General features: G+C 39.2%; 1 protein-coding gene across 2 annotated transcripts; it reads left to right on the plus strand.

Moving 5' to 3' along the window:
- Positions 1-24,374, plus strand: LOC121305022 (serine incorporator 5-like). 2 transcript variants are annotated; one of them, XM_041236511.1, is made up of 12 exons: positions 1-432; positions 5,641-5,808; positions 11,243-11,421; positions 12,178-12,260; positions 14,341-14,434; positions 15,472-15,683; positions 15,924-16,019; positions 19,496-19,622; positions 21,944-22,013; positions 22,493-22,532; positions 23,453-23,597; positions 24,168-24,374. In XM_041236511.1, exons 1-12 carry the CDS (start codon positions 409-411, stop codon positions 24,313-24,315), a joined length of 1,386 nt encoding a protein of 461 aa, XP_041092445.1. In that variant the 5' UTR covers positions 1-408; the 3' UTR covers positions 24,316-24,374. The 2 variants fall into 2 exon arrangements, with proteins under 2 accessions (XP_041092445.1, XP_041092454.1); XM_041236520.1 differs by having other exon boundaries at positions 13-92.
- Positions 24,375-25,664: the final 1,290 nt, after the last annotated feature.

Below are 25,664 nucleotides of genomic sequence, written 5' to 3' on the forward strand. Positions count from 1 at the left end.
AAATGAGAACACAATTTTCGAAGTGGAGTGTAAATGCATTGCTGTCAGAACAGCAGAATGGTTGAATTTGATTTGTCTGTATCCGGAGTCTGGTAAATGTTTCCTTTATTACTGAAGACAGCGCTCGGGTTTAGAAGTGCAGCTGTAGGGGTTTTGTATAGGTATTGTTCTCAACACTGCGTTTGACGCTTGGTGCCTTTGTCTTGTTTAGAAGACAATCGGCAGCTGGAGCGCCATAACTAACCGTCTTTAAAAACACGAAAATAGTGTCAAACCAGTACCAACTGTATTTATATTTATGCGGAAGCTTTACTTCACGAAGAAGAAAACTCATACAGTATCGAGTCTGATCTCTTCTGGGAGTAAGCATTTTTTTCTGAAGAGGATTTTTTTTTTCAATTGAGCAAAATGTGTACCTCTTGTCTGGGACAGGTAAGTACATTTCTGAAACTTTTCACCGGGACTTCAGTTATATATTGTGTGTTTTTCTTTCCTGTTTAAAACAAGCGGTGGTTTTTAGACCTTTTTTTGGTACAGTACCTTCTGCTTGTTTAAAATCGTCACAAGTGTGTTAACAGTTTTTATTGTATTTATGGGCAAAGAAAATTCTGTTCGTTTTTTCAGTTTTCTCTCATTTGTTTAAAGCTCGTGTCAGCAAAATCTGTTACTTTATTTATTTTCAGATTGTCCTTGTATATTACAGTTTTAGTGACTGTGTGTTTTAGAAGCTATCAAGTAAATTGACAAAAACAAACAAACAGTGCGTTATTTGGTACCGGTTCGCGTTGTGTGTAGGAGCACTGCCTATTTATTTGTGTTTTATTTCCAGTGGTTACCAATATGGATGCCTGTATCGTGCACAACAATAAGGGACAGGTTGGGGTCTTGCGACAACACTAGCTACTGTTTGTTTTCATATTAGAATGTGGTAGCTCCAATTACAGGGTCCTTGCCAAGCTCTGAACAGCGGGGCCACGAACTGTAACCTGTATAGCTTAACCTCTCCCAAGTCATAGATACATTTGTATTTTGACCTGCATGAAAACTATCAAAATTATGTTAAAAAAACCGATGGGCTGTGCTAGTAGCATCTTGCTACTATACTCAGCAGTATGCTCTGCTTTTCTAGTTATGTTTAGCTTTCGTAGCAAAACATATTTTGGATTGACATCACAATTAAGCAAAACATTGTGTTATCTGCATATCACTTACAGTCAATTATAAAATACTTTTTGTACAAGCTTAATTATAAGCAAGAGAGCGACAGTCAGTCATTAAAAGATTTGTATGGAAAATGCATGTTATGCATTCAGAGATAGCAAGGCTGCCTCACCCAAACGATAAAAAGAGCCTTTAATTGTAAGATCCTGAAAGGAGACAACACTCCCATTGAATAGCAGTTTTGATCCATTCCTGGAGGTTAACTCACCTGAGCTTGGTACCTATACAATGTGACTAGTCAAGATCATAGGAAAACCTGGAATGGGTGAAACTGCTATGCATTAGGATTGTTATTTCCAACCCTGTCAAACATTGACACAACTGATAACAGTAAGTGCTTCACAACAGCTGTTTCCTTTTATTTGTAATGCAAAGGTTTTTAATTCCCTTGAGTCAAATTAAACGTTAAGCCAAGTGTACAGGATGCGATGTATAGGCTGGAGGTCGCAGGTTCGAGTCCAGGCTACTCCACTGCCGACCGTGGACGGGAGTTCCCAGGGGGCGGCGCACAATTGGCCGAGCGCTGCCTGGGGAGGGGAGGGGCGGGGCGGCTTAGGTCGGCCAGGGTGTCCTCCACTCACCGGTCACCAGCGACCCCTGTAGACTGGCAGGGCACCTGCGGGCTTGCCTGTAAGCTGCCCAGAGCTGCGTTGTCCTCCGACGCTGTAGCTCTGGGTTGGCTGCATGGCGGGTTTGCAGAGTGAAAAAAAGTGGTCGGCTGATGGCAGATGTCTTCAGTGCAGGAATGGTAGCGGTGAGCTGAGCTTAGAAATATAACTGGATATATCAAATAGGGAGAAAAATGGGGTGAAATCAATTGGCGACTACTAAATAAAAACATTAAAAAAACATACTTTTGGAAATAAATAAAACAAACATTTTTTTAAATGAATCCTGTGTTTAAAGATTGCTGACTCTTTTGGTTTGCAAGCCAGACCAGCCTTTCTGTTGGGCTAAGAAAAACCTGGCTGTACAGTTATAGTGGCAGTGATGCTCTGCTGTATCACGTGCCCGTCTCACACAGTTCTGTAAACTTGTTCTGCAACCTCTTAACAATACTGTGGTTGCAAACAATGCATGATGTCATCGTTTCATACTGCCAGTTTCAGTGTCTCCAAGATCCGATCTTCCTCTTGTGTTTAAATAGAAACCAACTCACTGCTTGTAAGCTGTTGGGCTTGGGAAAGACTATGAACGCTTACACACTGCTGCATAGGCAACCTGAAGCCGCTGATAAAACCAGCAGGAATTTATCGGGTCAGAAAGGTTAGTTCTAAATCAGGTGTGGCCATGTGCACATTACAGGAATAGTAACTAAAGTAGCTCTTGGAGTTCTACAGTACAACAATACTTGCGCACTTACAGTAAGAAGCATACATCTCTTCCTGTTATCACAGTTTTTGGTGTTTATCCTGACGAAGGCGCTGGCCGAAACGCGGCGATTAAACTAATAAAATATTTTCCACTTTTTTTAATTGTCTCCTAAGTGTTGTTGGGCTTCTTACCTAAACTGTCTTTACTAAACACAACATTGCCTATCGCATTACAATAACAGTGTTGATGATGCAATTGAGAACCAGCTGTAGCGGGTTGCTAGTCAAGAATACAGCCACAAAGAGGACTGCTTTCAACGCAGACCTGTTCTGTTTTAGAAATGACCTAATGTTTGGGAATGCAGGGATGGGGGTTTTGCTTAGTCCCATTGCGTAGCGCTTTAAACCATTCCAGTGCTCTGGAATTGGGGTCGTACTTTTATTTCGGGATTCTATAAGCAGATATTATGAGTCTGAAAAAGAAGAAAGGTTAATAAAGATGAAATTATTATGGCACAGTAACATGAGTCGTCATTTACAATTGTACATACGTGTCGATTTGACGTCTCTTATGGTTTACTCTAACATCGAAGCCTATAAATATACAGTACTAGGATCTTATTTGGCAGAAATAGAGAAAAGACTAATGAAGGTGTCTGGATTACAGCATAGTTTAGTGCAGAAAACACACTTTGGCACATGATGAAGTCGTCTCTAATACTGAAGTGTCACTGATGATACTACTAGATGTCACTTGTGTATTACATTTTCTACATTTGCTTGGCGTCTTCTGGATGAGCCCCATCAATTCTGACCCAAAGCAGAACAGTCTCAGACTCATGCTACCCTCTTCATTAGATATGACCCCAGAGTGTGTAGATTCTTGATTATTATCATTGATTTATTAGGTCTTTTATTTTGAATTCCCACTACATACATTGCCTGCATCACTTTAGATATTCAATGTAACATTGGCAGGCTGTGTTCAGTACACATGGTTACACATGGTTTAAATAACAATTTTATTATCAAGTTGGAAGCAGTTCATTGAAAATTTGCTTTGGTGGAAAAAGTGACTTGCTTTAAAATGGCAGTTGTTAAAGTTCTGTAATAAGGGTTGACCTGGAAAACCCTTCAGTGTTAGAATGCAGTATTAATCCAATATGTTTGCTTTAATTTATAATGGGTATTGTGAAATGAACCAGATTGAATGGGACCAGCAGGAGACACTAAGTGTTCTTATGAAGTGCTTTGCTCGATTTTAATATTTCAAGGCTGTATTTTGCTACCTAACCTAAACCTGTCCGTGCAATTTCTCTATAATTACCTAAATCTCTTGAAATGGTGCCAGGATTTCTATGTTTGTAGGACATGCACAGTACCTGTAAATGCATAAAATTGTTTGAAATCTCTCTTCAGATGTGTGCCATTGATACTGTATGATACCGTAGGTGAACCACTGTGAAGTTCTGTACATTTATAAAGCAATTCTTGGCAGGCATATGGGAAATACTGTTGCAAATGAGCTCTGTCTTTTTGTTTTTTATGTGTTTTCTTTTTACTTAAATGTGAGCAAGACATCCCTTTTATTTTAGCAGTGCAGTTTGGCTTTAAATACTCAACCCACTTGAATGATTTTCAATCTTGAAGGTAGCTACAGTACTTTCTCTGCTCCCATAGTGACACACCCACGCACTATAGGGTGTGAAATGTCCAGCACGTACAATAACAAGGTTATTGCCGTTGACCTCTCATTCAGCATTGCCTTGTGGGTAGCAGGGATTGAGGGTCTCGAAAGGGGGCAGCGACCTTGAGAGAAGACTGCTATTGTTCTTTAATAACAGGGGCGTCTGCATAGCATTCAGTTAAGAAGCTGGCTGATGGTATGCTAATGCAGTTGTAGCTATTGCTGGTGTTGCCATTTGAGGGGGGAAGGGGTAAATTCAGTCTGGGTGCATTCTCAAAATTAGCTTTCTGTGGGCAGGCTGAGCAGCTGAGTGTCTGGAAAGGGTAGCAACATTCTGTTTAGTTTGAGAATAATCGTCATGGAGACTAGAATGAGACCCTGTGTCTGCACTAACATTGTCAGTCCTTTGAGACGTCATAAATGAAGTTGATACGACTGTTTGAAGGGTATTTAAACACATATTCTAATTAGTAAATGTGTACGTTCAAAAACAACGCATAGAAATGTGTAAAAGGTGGGAAATTAGTTTCTGTTTATTTATTTATTATTTGTTTTAAGTATCCAAACTACTGTGTTCCAAGCAGTTTGGATGAACCCTGCTTAGCTGCAGTGCATATTTAGAAGGACTAGGAAAATACAAACGCACTGATCGTAACAATGGGGACTGTGACATATGTAGCATGCTATTGAAACAGACATTTTCGAATGGAATTTAACCCTTTGCGGTCCGACATTACAATTTTCCCTTTCCAGTCCGATGTTGGACCCTGTCCGACATCATTAAAAAGACGTAAAGCACAGGTCTCTAGCAGTTTTTTCTCAGGAAAAAGCTGAGAAAACCTGTCAATGGCTGATAGGAGCCGAATGAAGCTGGAAAAAAAGGGGCGTATCTGAGCAATACACATAGCCCCTGCACCTCGGAGGTAACACAGGCACATAACAAAGGAGACAGCTGCTTCTGCATCAAGCGCTCAAAGAATATCACAAACATTTGGAGAGCTTTTTTAAATGTTATAGTAATAAAATAATGACTTGGATAGCATTATTGAGGAGTTTGGTGATAAAACGAGATGCAGTACTGATGTCAATTTGCCATGCAGTGGCTTTTAAACCTGTTTTACACTGAAAAAAATAAAATGCGGGTGTAAAATAAACGATGCATGAGAAAATAAATTGGACCTGGACACCTGACAAGCGCTTAATAAATGGACTGCAAAGGGTTAACAAAAATAAAAACTGAAACGTGTTGCAGTTTATAAGATGTGACAGGTGGCTTTTTGTATTTGAAATTGTCTCGGAGAATGCCAGCGGCAGAGTTTGAAGTTGGAATTCATGATGTTCCTCCAGTCTTTAAACTGCACATATATGCATCCCTCGCAGGTAGTGGAGTGTCTTGGTAAAACCCTGTTTTTTTTATAGGTGGCGTGTTGCTGTGGATCAGCTGCTTGCTCTCTCTGCTGTAGTTGCTGTCCGAAGATCAAGCAGTCCACTGGAACCCGCTTCATGTACACACTCTACTTTCTGCTGGTCACTGTCATCTGCGTCATCATGATGTCTCCCACAGTAGCGGAAGGGATGAAAGAACACGTAAGTGTCAGCCCTCCAAACCTGCTCTCACTCCCCCCTCCGGAGGCTTCCTCTGGTCTTACGAACGCTTCAAAGGATGGAGCTCTGCTCGTACGTAGTGGTCTCTGGTTATCAGACAGGGTTATTACAGACTGTGAGCAGATAAGGTTATTTGTGTGCTGTACAGGTTGAGAGCAGACAGAGGTTTGCTGTTGCTTCCCATCCACACCATGTCTTCTGAAAATAAAATTTTGTAATGCTCCAGGAAAGTATGGACTGGGTGTCTTTTTCATAGGCTTAGCTCTCCATTTTAAATTGTTGTTTTGATCTCTCACATAACCTCAGCAGGTATGCTGATCTGTGCAAATTACATGTTTCTATCTATAGCAATTTTTCCAAAAGTTAATAACAGGCAATTATACCCAGACATTTAAAAAGTAGCATATTTAGCATGTTGGTGGTTCTGTTTGTTTTTTTTTTCCAGCATTTTTTAAAAATCTCTGCCACAATGTACTGCAATAATTCTTTGTGAGAAGAACCTCCATATATCAAACCAAATGAAGAATGTGTCCTTATCAGCAGACAACCTCCATATATCAAACCAAATAAAGAATGTGTCCTTATCAGCAACTTCCCATTAGTGACACCTGCTGTTGGAGAAACTTGCACTATAAGAAATTCTAGTTTTAAAATATTAACTGCTTAGGTATTAGATTGAGTAAGTAAAAGACAATTTGGTATTAATATTCATTACTGGAGCAGGAAGACCGATGGTAAGGAGAAGGCTTTAAAATGCACCAAATGGCAAATTAAAAGGGGACCCTGTGCTTTGTCAGAGAGGACACTTTGGGGGCTAAAATCTTCAAAAGCTTAAACAATCTTCCTTCCCTTTATAACATCAGGGTTTCCTGAGTTGAACATCAAATAGGCTTTGATGTTACAAAGGTAAAAAAACGAAAGTGGTTAATGATATTCAGTCATTTCTGATAGGTTAAGAGAAAGGGGTGATGCCATACGGTTAGGTCTGTATTAAATCAAAGATTGTATTGTATCTCTGGGCTCCCTTCAACCTGTGCTTAGGGGGAGGGGAGTTCCCAGCACCATTTGTATAAAAATCGATCTTTGTTGAAACTAAGTTTTAGAATCATAATTATTTCTACTCACGGATGCACGAAGAAGAGAAGAATACAAACACTAACTAACTTGTTTTAAATTCAACACCTGTGTTATTTATTTTGAGACAAACTTTGTACTTAATTTACAAAAAAAAACATTTATGGTTTCTATAAGATAACTATACAATAAATTAGAATAAAAACACACAGTTCAACTTTCATGATTTAAAGAATATTTTGAAAGTATTTTGTGTTGCAGATTTTCTTTAGTTTTAAGCTTGTTTTTTTTGTTTTTTAAGCAAAATCTTTAAAAACCCACTAATTTTGTACTTCCAGGCACTGAAAAGGTCATAGTTAAATTGATGTCCTGCACACTATCTAGTGTATTTACCAGAAAAGGGGACTTTAGTAATTATTTGCAGACGTCTACATCTGGGGAAGATGCATTTGAAAAGAGCAGTGATGGGTGGAAGGAAAGGAGTACGGAGACAGCTTGGAGAGTAGTGTGTGGGTAATGGGGTTATGACAGTGCTGTGGGTGGCTTCACACAGAGCCTGTGAGCCGCAAAGGTTTTCACTCAGGAACTAGCGTACAGAATGGGGTTTAAACCACAAAGAAACCGCCTGGGAAACTAAAGGAAATCCTTCTTCTGTGCATCAGGTTTGCTGTAATTTTAAGTGTCAGGTGGCCAAGAGCCCCAGGCTCTCAGTATCAAATGCAGGGTTTCATTCACATGACACTGAGCTCATTCACAGGCCTGTTCTGTTTAGATCAATTTACTGTTTGCCAAAACAAAAGACTGTGGAAACACTATTGAAACTGAAAGCCTGCCGTTCCCTTCACAGATAAAAACCGCATTGCTGTGGCTTCCACAGCATTAACTGCAGTCTGCCCAAAATAATTGTGTGTGGGCTACAAAAAGCAAGAACTACCTTTTTAAATCATAAATGATGCATTTATAATGCTTCCCGTGTACTCAAGTCTTGTTAATGGAATGAAGTGATTCATTATTGCAGTTATAGTCAGAATTAACCCTTACTGCAAAGACTATGCTTAAAACCGAAGGAAACAGACATGAAATTCCCCAGTCGTGCTTTCTTAGGCATTTCTTAACCCTTCTGAACAGTAACTGGGTTTTGCAAGGATTCCCAAGGGCTTTTAGCACCGCTTCTAGCAATTATTACACTGTGTAACAAATTTGTATTTATTTTTTTGTTCCTGGGTAGTAAGTGTTATTTCCTAATTGCTTATGCCTCAGAAGTATAGAATATGACTATTATTCCCCACAAACTTTGCTTTTGTGACCAGGACAGTGGTATTTCAAAATATCACTATTTCCAATGGGAAAACGGGCAAATGTGTGTCTTTTTGTTCACATAAAGTCAGAAAAAAACAACATGTGAACCCAAATTAACATGTATTTATACTAAAGTAATACAAAAATGACTACAAAAGATTTAGAAGTGAGTAGTTTTTCGGGATTTACGATTATACTGTAAATATGTAAATATTTTGAAATATCACTGTCCTGGTCACAAAAGCAAAGTTTGTGGGGAATAATAGCCATTTTCTATACTTTTGAGGCATAAGCAATTAGGAAATAACACTTACTACCCAGGAACAAAAATTGTGTTTCATAGTGTTATTGTACACATGCCAGGCTCATAGTGTCAATACACCCTCACTTATTCCACTCGCCCAGCGCAGCCTGCTGGAGGCGATATACGCAGTGTTTCGAATACAGCTGCTTCCTTTCTGCTTTAAATCTATTGCATTTCTTTTGACATGTCTATGTTTTTTTCAGTTTGAAGTAATGGCATGGCACTAGATATAGTAAATTCATTTTCTGAGCCTCAGCCTTCGCACCACTACCTCAATCAATCCACATTTTAGTGTAACTGATAGGGTGATGTACAGTAAATGCCCTTCTAAAATGACTCCAGGAAAATGAACATTGTAAAATTGAACAGATTTGTGAATCTGCACTTCAAATAATTTAATTTAAAAAAAAATTATTTGCTCCTTAAGTTTTTGACCGTCAATAATTGAAAATAAACTTAATCAGAAAAGAGAATTTCTAGCCAAAATATTAAGCAAATATATATATATGTATACACACACACAGTGTCTTGCAAAAGTATTCAGACCCCTGACCAATTCGCTCATATTACTGAATTACAAATGGTACATTGAAATTTCATTCTGTTCGATGTTTTATTTTAAAACACTTAAACTCAAAAGCAATTATTGTAAGGTGACATTGGTTTTATGTTGTTAAATATTTTTAAGAAAAATAAAAAACTGAACTATCTTGCTTGCATAAGTATTCAACCCCCACAAATTAATATTTGGTAGAGCCACCTTTCGCTGCAATAACAGCTTTAAGTCTTTTGGGGTAAGTATGTACCAGCTTTGCACACAGTGTCGGAGTGATTTTGGCCCATTCTTCTTGGCAGATTTGCTCCAGGTTGTTCAGGTTGGTTGGACGACACTTGTGGACTACAATTTTCAAATAGTGCCACAGATTCTCAATGGGATTGAGATCAGGACTTTGACTGGGCCACTGTAGGACATTCACTTTTTTGTTCTTGAGCCACTGCAATGTTGCTTTGGCCTTGTGCTTGGGATCATTGTCCTGCTGAAAGGTGAATTTCCTCCCAAGCTTCAGTTTTTTAGTGGACTGAAGCAGATTCACTTGCAGTATTTTCCTGTATTTTGCTCCATCCATTCTTCCTTTAATTGTAACAAGATTCCCAGTCCCTGCTGATGAGAAGTACCCCCTCAGCATGATGCTGCCACCACCATACTTCACTGTAGGGATGGTGTGTCTTGAGGCATGGGCAGTGTTAGGTTTGCGCCACACATAGCGCTTTGAGTTTTGGCCAAAAAGCTCTATCTTGGTCTCATCTGACTACAAAACCTTTTCCCACATCGCAGCTGGGTCACTCTCGTGCTTTCTGGCAAACTCCAGATGTGCTTTCAGATAGTACTTTTTGAGTAACGGCTTCTTTCTTGCCACCCTCCCATACAGGCCATTGTTATGCAGAGCTCTTGATATGGTTGACTGGTGCACCATTACTCCACTCCCAGCCACTGAATTCTGTAGCTCCTTCAAAGTGATTGTTGGCCTCTCTGTGGCTTCTGCATTTGTATTACTTTATCTCTAACTTCTGTAGAATGCTCTTTGGTCTTCATTTTCCTTCAGATTCACAGCCTTACCAATGATCATTCAACAGTGGGGTTTTTATCCAGAAAATGTGACAGCAACTTTAATGGTTCACAGGTGGAGGCCAATGGTAAGGTAATTGTGTCCTTGTTTGGGCAATTTCTTTCATCGGTGCGAACTGGGAGCTTCCACAGCACAAGGGTTGAATACTTATGCAAGCAAGATATTTCAGTTTTTTTACTTAAAAATATTTCCCAACATAAAACCAATGTCACCTTACAATAATTGATTCTGAGTTTCAGTGTTTAAAAATAAAATATCAAACAGAATGAAATTTCAATGTACCATTTGTAATTCGGTAATATGAGAGAATTGGTCAGGGGTCTGAATACTTTTGCAAGGCACTGTATATATAATATTATAAGTTGTATTCAAGGAAGAATTCTCTGGCATTCACATGCAAAATTGGTGTTTTTGTAAGATGTGCAACATGAATTGCAATTTCATAGCAACATCTTTTTGGTTTATATTTGTCATTCAAACAAGTTGCCAACATTGCTGTTTCTGAAAGCACTGTTTAGCAGTGGTACTCAAGACACCAAGCCTCATGATTCATGCATTCTTCTCTCTGTTGGCATTCTTGAAAGCAATTTACTCAATCTCAAGTGCCTCCCCCTCAAAAAGAAAGACTGTGGGAGTTGTTCCCTGCTTTTCATCTGCTTCAGCACTCGACTCTATTGACACAGTTAGCCCTATTCTTCTGATGGCTTGTTTTGTGTGCTCAAAGGAAATAACGAGATTCAAGAACAAAAAAAAAAGTCTAATATTATGGCACTCATTCGATGTTCCCAACCTGTGGCTGATTTAATATCCCAGGTGTAGTTACTATAGCTACGTATTTCATTGCAGTTAAACTATTAAACTACAAACGATACTCTCAGACTAGAAAGTTTTGATGTTTTTTTCAGTCCCCATATGAGGTCGCCATGCATGAAAGGGATAAACCAGAAACACTTTTTTATATAACCACATCAACAAGGTAGTTTAAAGTTGCTAAAAATAAAATAATTAAAGTAGAACAAATTGGCAATTTTAAAGCAGAAAAATGCATGTGCCAGTGCAGCACAGCTTACTAAGATTCACTAAGAGGACATGCTTTTTTCTTCTCCCTCAGATTCCCTTTTACAAGGACCTGTGTGAACACATGAAGGCCGGTGTGAATTGTGAAAAGCTGGTGGGTTACTCAGCCGTCTACAAGGTCTGCTTTGGGATGGCCTGCTTCTTCTTTACCTTCGCTGTTTTCACAATCAAAGTACAAGACAGCATGAGCTGCCGGGCACGCGTCCATAACGGGTATGTGTTTAAGCTAATTGGGTTTCTTTTTCGTTTCGTTTGAAATTGCCTTCTTGTTGAAATCCTGGTGCAATGCTGGTAGCATAGCAATTGTACCTTTGCAGTGTTGTAGACTGTGCAGTGGTTAATGCACCAGCAATTCTGTGCAGTGGTTAATACACCAGCAGTTCATCTCGTTGCAGTGATCATAACCTTTCATTACATAATTCACAAACACCAGAAGTTGCAGCTGGCAGCAGTAAAAAGCAGTACAAATATATAGATGGTTTTGTAGCTAACAATCTGGTGCTAAACTTTCATCGTACTGTAGTTAATATGACTATTTTACTGCCTTAGGGTGCTTACTGTTAAAGCAATAAAAGCAGTTTTAAAAACAGTTAGCTGTTCAGCAGCTTGCTGTTTTTTTAGATCTCTCAGAAGAGCTGTGCATCTCATACTGCTTTTAACAGTTTGGCATGGGGAAGAATGCTGCTGCTATTCTGAAGGCAGCAGACATAAGGGAATACAATGCACAAAGGAGCAGCCAAGAAATCCATACACTTTAGTTTTGCTGAGAGATTTCTCTGGTTAATTGTGGACAGAATCAAACTTAAAAGGCTGCAGTTAAAAAAAAAAAAATTTTTAAAAGATTTTAAGTGACTTCAAGTTCGCTTTCACCATACAACCTGTTTGCATTGGAAATCCTAGTGGGTGTGGGGAGGGCTGTCTGGTTAGTGTACTGATGTAATCCAGAGTGTGTTTGTTTTGAAAACCCAGGTTCTGGTTCTTGAAATTTGCAGTCCTGCTCGCCTGCTGCTCGGGAGCCTTCTTCATTCCGGATCAGGACACATTCCTTAATGGTACAGTATGCTTTCTTTCATCTTAGTCTGCTTCATTCTCTGATGATCTGGACAGACAATGTGGTTGAAATTCTCCAATTGTTTCACTTTTGTATTGCTTCTAAACAGTCATGTACAGGGTAGTGGAGGTAGTGAAACTGTCCATATACATTAAGTCCTGGTATAAAACCTTATCTCATTCTACAGCCATTGATTTGAAAATTGCTGTTTGATTTAAAAAAAAAAAAAAAAAAAAAAAAAAAGTTTTTTTACGCAGTGTCTGTGTAAGCCCAGGCATGTTCACTTTAATTAGTCATTACACAATCCGCTTGTGTGTCTCTGTATCGTTTTTTACAAGCAGGGTAATAAAGTCCTTTCAATGGGTAGTTCTTTTGATTGTAGAATTGCACAAATTACACTTTCAGGGAGATTTTTGTTAATTTCTTGAGGGTGCTGCTGTTTTATCGTCTCCGAGTCAACGCACTGTACCAAGTTACTCTCTGATCTTGCTGTCAAAGCTTTTTCATTTCCTAGATGTTTTTGTGGATTGCCATGCTAGCATTGCATTGCCAGTATTTACATGTGTAAAAAATGTAGGACTATTAAAGCTTCCCTGAATCCTTGCACCATGCTGAGACTACAGGAATTACCGTTTTTTTTTTTTTTGTACTTTTGGGAAAAGGAACTTTCAGAAAGTTCAAATATATATATCTTGTGTGAAAGCAAGTTATGTGAGATGCAGGAAAGGCCCTGTCATCTCCTCTTCCTCAAGTTTTTGTTGAAAGTGGCAGTGGTGGTGATCTGTATTATTCTATTAAGATGGGCATATATATATAATATATATATATTATATTATATAATAAATAGATATATATATATATATATAGATATATATATATTATATTTCAACAGACCTTATGCAGACAAAGGACATAGTTTGCACAATACACTCATAGCGAGGCTCATTTCAGCAGCCCTGGTTAATACAATCCTCTGGTATGGCTGTCTCTTACATTTACATAAACAAGATTTCAGAACTTCAGTGAGTGCTCTTTGAACACTGGAGTTGGGAGGGGTTGCTAATAAAGGACTGAGTGGGAAATTTTAAAGACTGTATAATGGACGTGACTGGGCAGCTTCTGGATATAATGGACATGACTGGGCAACATCTGGGTATAATGGACATGACTGGACAGGCTCTGGGTATAATGGACATAACTGGACAGGCTCTGGGTATAATGGACATGACTGGTCAGGCTCTGGGTATAATGGACAGGCTCTGGGTATAATGGACATAACTGGACAGGCTCTGGGTATAATGGACATGACTGGGCAATCTCTGGGTATAATGGACATGACTGGATAGGCTCTGGGTATAATGGACATGACTGGACAGGCTCTGGGTATAATGCACATGACTGGGCAGCCTCTGAGTATAATGGACATGACTGGACAGGCTCTTTTTCAAAAAACTTTTGGTAGGACTGGGGAAATTCTGATAAAATACAGAATAGTGAGTAAAAGGGTTGTTTTTAGTTGAATAGATGCAGCTGTGAATGTCAGTGACATGCTGGTGTGTGTGTGTGTCTATATATATATATATATATATATAATCATTGACCCTCACGTGTTAACAATAATTGGTGACAAAAGGGTAATCAGGTAACATGCTAGTTAACTCAGTGAACATCTAACAAAGACACTTTTATACTTAGGCCAGTGTTCTAACACCGTGTTGTACACATTTCAGACTTTTAACTGACTTGGGTTTCAGACTGAAATCCCCTTGCTTTGGGTGACTATTTCATTGAAATTGACAAGATTTAAATTAAATTTTTGAATGTAATTCACTTATGATTATCAGCTTATATAAGTACATGTATCATATACTGAAATATGAAATGTTTATAGGCAAGTTTATACAGTTAAAAGCATAGATAATCATGAAAAACCTGGTTTCAAGCAGGTGTACTCAAACTTTTGACTGGTACTGTGATATATAATTTTTTTGCATGAAGTTCATAGCATTGCAGTTCTTATATGAATGAGGATGGACACACTCCAGTCCTTGTTGTATAAGAAGTTGTTTTGTGGATTGCAGTGTGGCGCTATGTCGGGGCAACAGGAGGATTTCTCTTCTTGGTCATCCAGCTCATCCTCCTAGTGGAGTTTGCCCACAAGTGGAACAAAAACTGGTAAGACTGTGAATCATCTCCCGTCATTTTCTGTCAATAAAACTGATGCCTGCAGAAGATTTAACACAGCATCTTGTTACTAACGTAATGATTTCCCTTACATGAGAGTAGATGTTAACTTTATGCTGATTTGAACTCGGCTCTCGCCAAGATAAACACCAACTAAGATGTAGTTTTACAGTAAACTAATGTGATCCATCTGGATCTCCATCCATTTGCTTTTCCTTCCATCTGATGATGTCGATATCCTTCTGCCTGGATGTTGAATGTTGATGTTGATGGCTTAAGTGTAATGCGGGCTCCAGGGATCAGCTTAGTGGACTGTACCTCCAAAAAGACAGTTAATTCAGGTGTTGGTCTGATGTTGGCAGCTGTCATGTATATATCAAAACTTAAAAAAAATGAATTTGTGAAATAAGAATAGTGTGGATGTATCTCTCCTTTACACATAGTTTGTGGGTTTGTGTAGGTTTAAAAATGAAGGTAAACCTAGAATTAAATACTTTGTTGCACTATAAGTATGAGACCAGACCATGTTTTTTCCCCTGCAAACTGAGATGAAAGAGAGCAGAGGTGTGCTTTTGCTTTTCCAGGGAATAGAAAGAAAGACTCCTTCTCTATACGGTTGTGTTAGGGTTTTTTTTCATTCTTTTTACATTGCACATACAGATCACGCCAAGAAGACTCCTGGCCTGCACCTCGGATTCTTAGTCATGGAAATCGAGCTCATTACAGTGAATCACCATGATGGGGTGTTTATGAGTCACTTTTCTGTGTCTGCTGATGCTTCTCTTTTTTTTTTTTTTAAATAGCCTATATATCTGAGTTTTTGTTTCACAAACTTTAAACAATACAGGTATACTATACAACCTGGGGGTGGGGCTTATTGTCAAGACTTCTTGCATTCAGTCTTGGGAGTTTCAGTTTAGAGAATAACAGGAAGGAGGTACTCAAATTCAGATACTGTAATTTTTGATTTTTTTTTGTTTTGTTTTTTATCATTGTGCCCTAAAAATCTTTTCTTTTTTTCTTCTCAGGAGTTCAGGTACAAAGCACAACAAGCTGTGGTATGCGGCTCTGGCCCTGGTCACGCTCGTTCTGTTCTCAGTGGCCGTGGGGGCCCTGATTCTGATGAGTATATTCCACACCCATGCAGAGGGCTGCACACTCAACAAGATATTCCTGGGGGTCAATTCTGGCCTTTGCCTATTCGTCTCAATGCTGGCCATCACTCCATGCGTTCAGAAACGTAAGAATCTACTTAAAACAAAAAACAAAAGTCAAATATTTACAAATAATTATTGCATGTAAAGTGAGGTATGACATAAGTAAAAAATACTGGTAAATATAGAGATACAATAACAAGAGAATGCTAACAGCACACTGCTGTGTGTGGAGGAACATGGTTTCAGTGAGGTTGTTTAAAAGTATGTGTTTTATAAAAGGTTTAGGGTTGTGTTCTTAACCTCTTTCTGAATTTGCCCTTCAGATCTACCAAACTCTGGTCTGCTGCAGTCAGGAGTTATCAGCGTCTATGTCATGTACCTCACGTACTCTGCACTGGCAAGCAAACCTGCAGAACAAAGTGAGTCTCTTTTAACTCTGCTTAGCAAATACAATGTGACCTCCTCCTGCAAGGAGATTTGTAGATGATGTATCTGACAATGCACATCCTCTTATACAAAATGGGAACTAACGTGTGAGCTGAGTGGGTGATGGTGGAATATTTGTTGTGGTTGGTTATGACTACCAAGTGGTTTCCCAGCACCAAAAGGTAATTGACAGAACAAATGCAAGCAATAAGGTGACTTTGCGTTCATTAACCCTTAGCGGTTCATTTATTCAGCGCTTGTCAGGCGCATAGGGTCCATTTTATTTTCACACACGCTGTTTATTTTTACACACGCTGTTTAAATTTTTAAAACAGGTTTAAAAAGAAAATAAAACCGAATCAATATGGGTCAGAATAACAGACAAAAATTCAAAAGGCATAATAATAGGAGCATGCTATAGACCGCCAGATTTAGACGGTGAGCACAATAATCTGTTATACAATGACATTAGAAATGTGTGTAGCAAAGGAGAAGCCATACTAATGGGGGATTTCAACTTCCCCCAAATAAAATGGGAAAACCCGGTGGGTAGCGCGAAGGATGAAATAGAAATGGTGGAAATGACAAATGACTGCTTCCTAACACAATTTGTGAAGGCACCCACTAGAGGGGAGGCATGCCTTGATTTAGTCTTTTCAAATAACGAAGATAGAATAACTAAAACAGAGGTCAGAGAACCACTGGCAAACTCAGACCACAACATGGTCTCATTTGAAGTGTTTTTTAAATCCCCAAAAGTAAAGACTAAAGCTAAGGTTTACAATTTTAGAAAAGCAAACTATGAAGGTATGAAACAGAGACTAACAGAAGTAGATTGGAGTAAAATAGAGAAAACACCCACAGAAGAAGGATGGTTGTTCTTCAAAAATGTAGTACTAGAGGCGCAAAACAATTATATCCCTAAAGTAGACAAATCTAAATGTAAAACTAAATTGCCAAAATGGTTTAATAGATCAATTAAAAAAAATATTCAGCGAAAAAAGGCACTTTACAGAGCATTAAAAAAGGACCAAAAAGAAAGTACGCAGAAAGAGTACACAGAACTGCAAACGCAAGTCAAAAAGGAAGTTAGAAAGGCCAAGAGAGAAATAGAAATGAACATTGCTAAGGGAGCTAAAACCAATTCCAAAATGTTTTTCCAATATTACAACAGCAAGAGAACATTCAAAGAGGAGATTAAATGTTTAAGAGATACAAATGGCAAAATCGTAGATGAAGAAAAAAAATAGCAAATATGTTAAATGATTACTTTTCACAAGTTTTTACAAAGGAAGATACTGACAACATGCCCCACATGTCATCCAGTTCCTATCCAGTTTTAAATAACTTTAGCATAACTGAGGCAGAAGTGTTAAAGGGACTAGGAGCTCTTAAAATAAACAAATCCCCTGGGCCGGATGAGATCCTCCCAGTAGTACTCAAAGAAATGAAAGAAGTAATTTACAAACCGCTAACCAAGATCATGCAGCAGTCTCTTGACACAGGGGTGGTACCGACAGACTGGAAAATTGCAAACGTAATACCGATCCACAAAAAGGGAAACAAAACTGAACCAGGTAACTACAGACCAGTAAGCCTGACTTCTATTATATGCAAACTTATGGAAACTATAATAAGATCCAAAATGGAAAATTACCTATATGGTAACAGGGTACTGGGAGACAGTCAACATGGTTTTAGGAAAGGGAGATCGTGCCTAACTAACTTGCTTGATTTTTTTGAGGATGCAACATCGATAATGGATAATTGCAAAGCATATGACATGGTTTATTTAGATTTCCAGAAAGTCCCGCACAAAAGATTAATTCTCAAACTGAACGCAGTTGGGATTCAAGGAAACACATGTACATGGATTAGGGAGTGGTTAACATGTAGAAAACAGAAAGTACTGATTAGAGGAAAAACCTCAGAATGGAGTGTGGTAACCAGCGGTGTACCACAGGGATCAGTATTAGGTCCTCTGCTATTCCTAATCTACATTAATGATTTAGATTCTGGTATAGTAAGCAAACTTGTTAAATTTGCAGACAACACAAAAGTAGGAGGAGTGGCAAACACTGTTGCAGCAGCAAAGGTCATTCAAAATGATCTAGACAAGATTCAGAACTGGGCAGACACATGGCAAATGACATTTAATAGAGAAAAGTGTAAGGTACTGCACGCAGGAAATAAAAATGTACATTATAAATATCATATGGGAGATATTGAAATTGGAGAAGGAATCTATGAAAAAGACCTAGGAGTTTTTGTTGACTCAGAAATGTCTTCATCTAGACAATGTGGGGAAGCTATAAAAAAGGCTAACAAGATGCTCGGATACATTGTGAAAAGTGTTGAATTTAAATCAAGGGAAGTAATGTTAAAACTGTACAATGCACTAGTAAGACCTCATCTTGAATATTGTGTTCAGTTCTGGTCACCTCGCTATAAAAAAGATATTGCTGCTCTAGAAAGAGTGCAAAGAAGAGCGACCAGAATTATTCCGGGCTTAAAAGGCATGTCATATGCAGACAGGCTAAAAGAATTGAATCTGTTCAGTCTTGAACAAAGAAGACTACGTGGCGACCTAATTCAAGCATTCAAAATTCTAAAAGGTATTGACAGTGTCGACCCAAGGGACTTTTTCAGCCTGAAAAAAGAAACAAGGACCAGGGGTCACAAATGGAGTTTAGAAAAAAGGGGCATTCAGAACAGAAAATAGGAGACACTTTTTTACACAGAGAATTGTGAGGGTCTGGAATCAACTCCCCAGTAATGTTGTTGAAGCTGACACCCTGGGATCCTTCAAGAAGCTGCTTGATGAGATTTTGGGATCAATAAGCTACTAACAACCAAACGAGCAAGATGGGCCGAATGGCCTCCTCTCGTTTGTAAACTTTCTTATGTTCTTATGTTCTTATGTAAAGACACTGTATAGCACAAGGACACTCAGTACTGCATCTCCATCTTTTTTCTGGAGGAAAAAAAGACTAGAGACCTGTGCTTGACGTCTTTGTGATGGTGTCGAACAGGGTCCAACATCGGACTGGAAAGGGAAGATTGTAATGTTGGACCTGGTCCGACATAGGACCGCAAAGGGTTAAGTCTTTGACGTGAGAGCTGTCCAGCCTTGTTGGTTATGAGCCATACTGATCATCAAGGAATTCTTAGAGAGCCTGTTATTGCAATAACATAAACACACACACACACTGTGTGCATGATATGTTCTTATATGGGTTTTTTGTTTTGTGAGGTGTAATGTACATGGGGTCTGTTCTCAAAGTGTGTTTCACTAGTCTGTAATTTGCTCCTGTTTTTAAAAGGTTTAGCGTTACAAAAACAAGAATGAAACGTCTGTGTGCTTGAGAGACCTTTTTTCTTTGGTAAAATGTGCATGTGTTTTGTCCGTCCACATTCATGGTCATGTTCGTCTTCATTCTTTCTTAACTCTGGTTTGATTTCCTTGCAGTTAAGGGGCCGAATGGTAATAACATTACCATCTGTGTCCCTTCCTTCAGCTCAGGCCTACAGGATGAGAACAAGCTAGTTCCAGCTCTGGGCACCATTATATTGTTTGGCTGTGTTCTGTATTCCTGGTAAGTTGAGCTTCTTAGGAGTGTCCAAAAAAAAATGTTTAAAAAAAAAAAAAAGTTTTATAAGCAGCACAAAAAATAAAAGTAAAAAATCTGTTAATCAGCTTTCAAGTGGTTACCACTAACAAGACCATCTGTAAATCTGCTTAGGTGAAATGACCTGGAAAGTGAAATAGTTACAGACTACCTGAAAGTAAAATGTAAATACGCATTTTCTCCAATATAAGATTGAGGGCTACCCAATTATTACAACTGAACTGTGCATCAGCAGCCTGGAGAGACCGCTACAGGAGATCTGAATCACATTACTGTGCCTCAGCAGCCTGGAGAGACTGCTACAGGAGATCTGAATCGCATTACTGTGCCTCAACAGCCTGGAGAGACCGCTACAGGAGATCTGAATCACATTACTGTACCTCAGCAGCCTGGAGAGACCACTACAGGAGATCTGAATCACATTACTGTGCCTCAGCAGCCTGGAGAGACTGCTACAGGAGATCTGAATCACATTACTGTGCCTCAGCAGCCTGGAGATCTGAATCGCATTACTGTACCTCAGCAGCCTGGAGAGACCACTACAGGAGATCTGAATCGCATTACTGTGCCTCAGCAGCCTGGAGAGACTGCTACAGGAGATCTGAATCGCATTACTGTGCCTCAGCAGCCTGGAGAGACTGCTACAGGAGATCTGAATCACATTACTGTGCCTCAGCAGCCTGGAGAGACCGCTACAGTAGATCTGAATCACATTACTGTGCCTCAGCAGCCTGGAGATCTGAATCGCATTACTGTACCTCAGCAACCTGGAGAGACCACTACAGTAGTTCTGAATCACATTACTGTGCCTCAGCAGCCTGGAGAGACCACTACAGTAGTTCTGAATCACATTACTGTGCCTCAGCAGCCTGGAGAGACCGCTACAGGAGATCTGAATCGCATTACTGTACCTCAGGAGCCTGGAGAGACCACTACAGGAGATCTGAATCACATTACTGTGCCTCAGCAGCCTGGAGATCTGAATCACATTACTGTGCCTCAGCAGCCTGGAGATCTGAATCACATTACTGTGCCTCAGCAGCCTGGAGAGACCGCTACAGTAGAATCACATTACTGTGCCTCTGCAGCCTGGAGAGACCGCTACAGGAGATCTGAATCACATTACTGTGCCTCAGCAGCCTGGAGAGACCGCTACAGTAGATCTGAATCACATTACTCTGCCTCAGCAGCCTGGAGAGACCGCTACAGTAGATCTGAATCACATTACTGTGCCTCAGCAGCCTGGAGATCTGAATCACATTACTGTGCCTCAGCAGCCTGGAGAGACCGCTACAGGAGATCTGAATCGCATTACTGTGCCTCAGCAGCCTGGAGAGACCGCTACAGTAGATCTAAATCACATTACTGTGCCTCAGCAGCCTGGAGATCTGAATCACATTACTGTGCCTCAGCAGCCTGGAGATCTGAATCACATTACTGTGCCTCAGCAGCCTGGAGAGACCGCTACAGGAGATCTGAATCACATTACTGTGCCTCAGCAGCCTGGAGAGACCGCTACAGTAGATCTAAATCACATTACTGTGCCTCAGCAGCCTGGAGATCCTGAATCACATTACTGTGCCTCAGCAGCCTGGAGATCTGAATCACATTACTGTGCCTCAGCAGCCTGGAGAGACTGCTACAGGAGATCTGAATCACATTACTGTGCCTCAGCAGCCTGGAGAGACCGCTACAGTAGATCTAAATCACATTACTGTGCCTCAGCAGCCTGGAGGTCTGAATCGCATTACTGTGCCTCAGCAGCCTGGAGAGACCACTACAGGAGATCTGAATCACATTACTGTGCCTCAGCAGCCTGGAGATCTGAATCGCATTACTGTGCCTCAGCAGCCTGGAGAGACCACTACAGGAGATCTGAATCACATTACTGTGCCTCAGCAGCCTGGAGATCTGAATCACATTACTGTGCCTCAGCAGCCTGGAGAGACCACTGCAGGAGATCTGAATCACATTACTGTGCCTCAGCAGCCTGGAGAGACCACTACAGTAGATCTGAATCGCATTACTGTGCCTCAGCAGCCTGGAGAGACCACTACAGGAGATCTGAATCACATTACTGTGCCTCAGCAGCCTGGAAAGACAGCTACAGTAGATCTGAATCACATTTATTGTACATCAGCAGCCTGGAGAGACCACTGCAGGAGATCTGAATCACATTTTCACCCCTGACTTTAAGGTCCAGAGGATTTAAAAAAGCTTAAATGAAAATCTCTTTGGGGCTTTTATCCTGTGTACAGTAAATGCCTGTGGGTCTGTTTTATTTTCAGTCTGACCTCTACAACACGATCGAGCACTGCGGCTCTTCGGGTGTGCAAGACCAATGTCCCTGACAACGAGGTACGATCTGCAGCAAGCGCAAACGTGTAATACCAGTGGTAGGGACATATGTTCAATGTTTTCAATGGGCACCATATAATGCTGCAAGCATGTAATGTATGTTTTGCAGTAACAATACATGCTAACGTATGATGCATACAAAAGGATGAAACAATGTTTTCATAATAAATAGCTATTGAAACATTAGATCTGCTCGCATTGCATATCATAAGGGTGTTGAATTGCAGGATTTATAAAGTTCGCAGTTTAAGGGTCAGTGAAACGGAGCGATACAAAAAACAACCCTGAATACTGTAAAGCAACAATTGTTGCAACATTTATCGGGAAGCACCTCGGTTTTATTTCCACTAAGTGGGGTAACTCATTTCTTTCACTATGAGAAGCCTACAAAAAAATTGTGGCGTCCATTCTAAGTTTGCTTGTCAGTTTTGTGTGTCTTCTCAGTAACACTATCGCTGTGTGTATTTTGTGTTCCTCAGGTGGCGCGCTGCTGTTTCTGCTGTCGCCCAGAAGATGATGGTACTTCATTGTTTGATTCATTATTTATCTTCTGAAGCTGATGAGGCTTTTAGCTACAAGCAGTCTGACGAATAGAACATACTAACCCCCCTAAATACTGGTATTTAGAATAATGGGTACATTTCTTACACTCAATTGGGACTTGTTTGCAAGCGAGTGAAATAAAGGTATTGCATAGCAAAACACGGTCAGTTACTCTAATGCACTTGTATAACATTCATATATGAACAATAAATGATACTGACACCAAATATGAAAGCCAAGGGGATCCAGCAGCATGTCTGCATCATGTTTCCTAGGAAGCTTTTATATATGTAGCAAAATATTAGTAAGATCGTCTTTACCTCAATAATATGTGCTCCACTCAGATGACCTTAACATGGAGAAGTGGCCAAGCTTGTTTCTGTGCTAATGTGCTATAAGCTTCAGTGATGTCACCTTTGCTGATTTACATACATGCTCATATTACACATTACTATTTTGCGCTTTCACTTGGAAGAGACAGAGACTCAGTTTAATGTGAAAGTATTCTGGATTTTCTCTCAATTCAAACCAGTATTTTGATGCTGGGAAAGACCTTCAAATCCATTTAAAATCTGAGTTGGTTTCTTATGCACAAAAAAGACAGCATTAACCAATGACCTTGCATGATCTTTGCTGTTTAGTTTAAAGGTTCTTACACAAAGAAAACCTTAAAGCAGTGGGTTTTGAAACACTGTGGCCCTCTAAATGACTCTCATCCCCATGGAGTTGTAATGTTTTTTATTGAAATAGATACACACGCCCAACAGAACTGATAACTGAATGTCTTCAGTGTGTGGAATCTCTGTCCCAGCCCAGGTGTCTAGGCCTTACAGTTTAGAAGTAATAATGAATATGTGGATATAATGAATCAGTAAATACTGTTTTACTCTGTACAGGTGATTATGAACTGGATAATAAACTTGGAGGGCAGGCAGTGATATATGATGAGAAGGAAGGCACGGTTTACAGCTATGCGTTTTTTCACTTTGTCTTCTTCCTCGGATCTCTTTACGTCATGATGACTGTCACTAACTGGTTCCAGTAAGTAAAACCTACATATCGGATTTAGCCCATTAAGGACCAAATATAATTTTCTTTGAAAATGTCAGAACACAAGCTGTATTTATGTAATTTTGATACATTACATTTAGACGTAACTTATGCAGTTAACTGTTATCATAACAATACAGTTGAGAGAAGAATAAAATAACAGGTAGATGCCAGTTAAAAATGTTCTTAAAAAATTACAAAGTAGCCTGTCCACACATAAGGACAGTGACACTTAATGGGTTAAGCTATGGTCAATGGGGCAATATTGACTGAAAAAACAGATCCATTAGCAAGAGATGACCAAAAACCTAATAACTTGCAACCTAAGCTGGATTTGAACTGTGTCATTTAGAGGAATTCAGAGGGGAATGTACCTGTAATTGCATCATGGCCCATGCAAATAAAACGTGCAATGTGACTTTCTCTGTCTTAATATAAAGAATAACGAATGGGCCGCTAAATATCCAGAGGTGATTTAAGTGTTCATTGTTTTAGGGGTTTGGCTCTAATTGCTGGTTGAACTGGTAATATTAACTTGTTTTATTTTTAATGACCTAACAGTTTCGATGATGCGAAAATTGAGAAGCTGTTCCATGGGAGCTGGTCCACCTACTGGATCAAGATGGCTTCCTGTTGGGTCTGCGTCTTTCTCTACACCTGGACTCTCATTGCACCCACTGTCTGCCCAAAAAGGGAGTTCAACAACTGAGGGACTCTGAGCACTGCCTTCCTCCACCTTACTGTCAACTGGTTACGTGTGAACATGTTTTTATATATATATATATATATATATATATATATATATATATATATATATATATATATATATATATATATATATATATATATATATATATATAATAATAAAAAAAAAAATAATAATAATAATTGTTTTGTTACATTTGCAAGTCAGTAGCTCTGTGAGATGTGTGTTCTTGCAAGCCATACAGACTTCCCTAAAGGATATCTTGTTCACTTTCCAATCTCCTCGCTCTCTGAGGATTCATGACAGTCTTAAGGCAGGCAGTCATTTTCAGAGGATTGTGTTACAATGTCATTTGGTGAAAAGAAAGCTCTCGGAAAGAAACTTCAGCAAGCCTCCTGTCTCTTGCCTTGCTTGGATTTTAGGTCAAACACAAAGCTTGTGGAACTGTGTCTGTGTAAAATGTGGTACATTTTATATTTTAAATTGCATGACCAGGAATAATAAGAAATATACAAATAAGTGACCACAGACACAAGTGAATAATGTCTAATATTGTTTGGGGCCAATAACTGTTAGTTATATGTGCTGCTATGATTATTATAAGCAGTATGACTGTTTGTTTTATTTATTTGTTTTAATAAGTTTGAACGCCATAACCAAAAAAAGGATTGTATTGTATTTCCACGAAGAAACGGGTCAGATATACGTTTCTGTTCTAAACAGTTCCATTTGAAAAGAAAAAATTGTTCAGGTGTTTACAGTAAAGGATTTTCCTTTCTTAATCATGCGAATTCAGGTTATTCCTTCTTACTGTACATGTCTTTAATTTGCAGGTTTAATTGAAAACAAAGCATTCTGTTCTGAACACATGATGTTATATATAATTTATAACTATGCAAAGGTGGTAACCAATCAATTTACTTACAAGTTCTAGTAACCTAAGTACACCCCTTTTATTGTTACATTAATTCAGGATTTTAAAATATATCATCTAAACCAATAAACTGCTACATCCTGGTACCTTTGTATCTGTATAACTGAAATATCTGATAAGTGCCAATAAGAAGAATGTGCAAAGATGGAACAGGAGGAAGATAACAAATCATTGTCATTTAAATCTTAGAATATTTTTTCAGTGGTGATTTCATCAAATAAAAATGAATTATCTTTTCTCATTGCAAGATTAATATTACTTGCGTTGAGTTTAGATATCTTGTTACTGGCAAACTGAAGGATATTAAGGGAATATTTGTAGTCTAACAGGACATTTTGTTGCATGCCAGATTAATTATGATGGGAACTCCTCAATATCTATCTTGACAAACAAGATTAATTCTTTGCAGGAGCAATGG

Source organism: Polyodon spathula, chromosome 2 (assembly GCF_017654505.1).
Source record: "Polyodon spathula isolate WHYD16114869_AA chromosome 2, ASM1765450v1, whole genome shotgun sequence".
NCBI classification, from domain to species: domain Eukaryota; kingdom Metazoa; phylum Chordata; class Actinopteri; order Acipenseriformes; family Polyodontidae; genus Polyodon; species Polyodon spathula.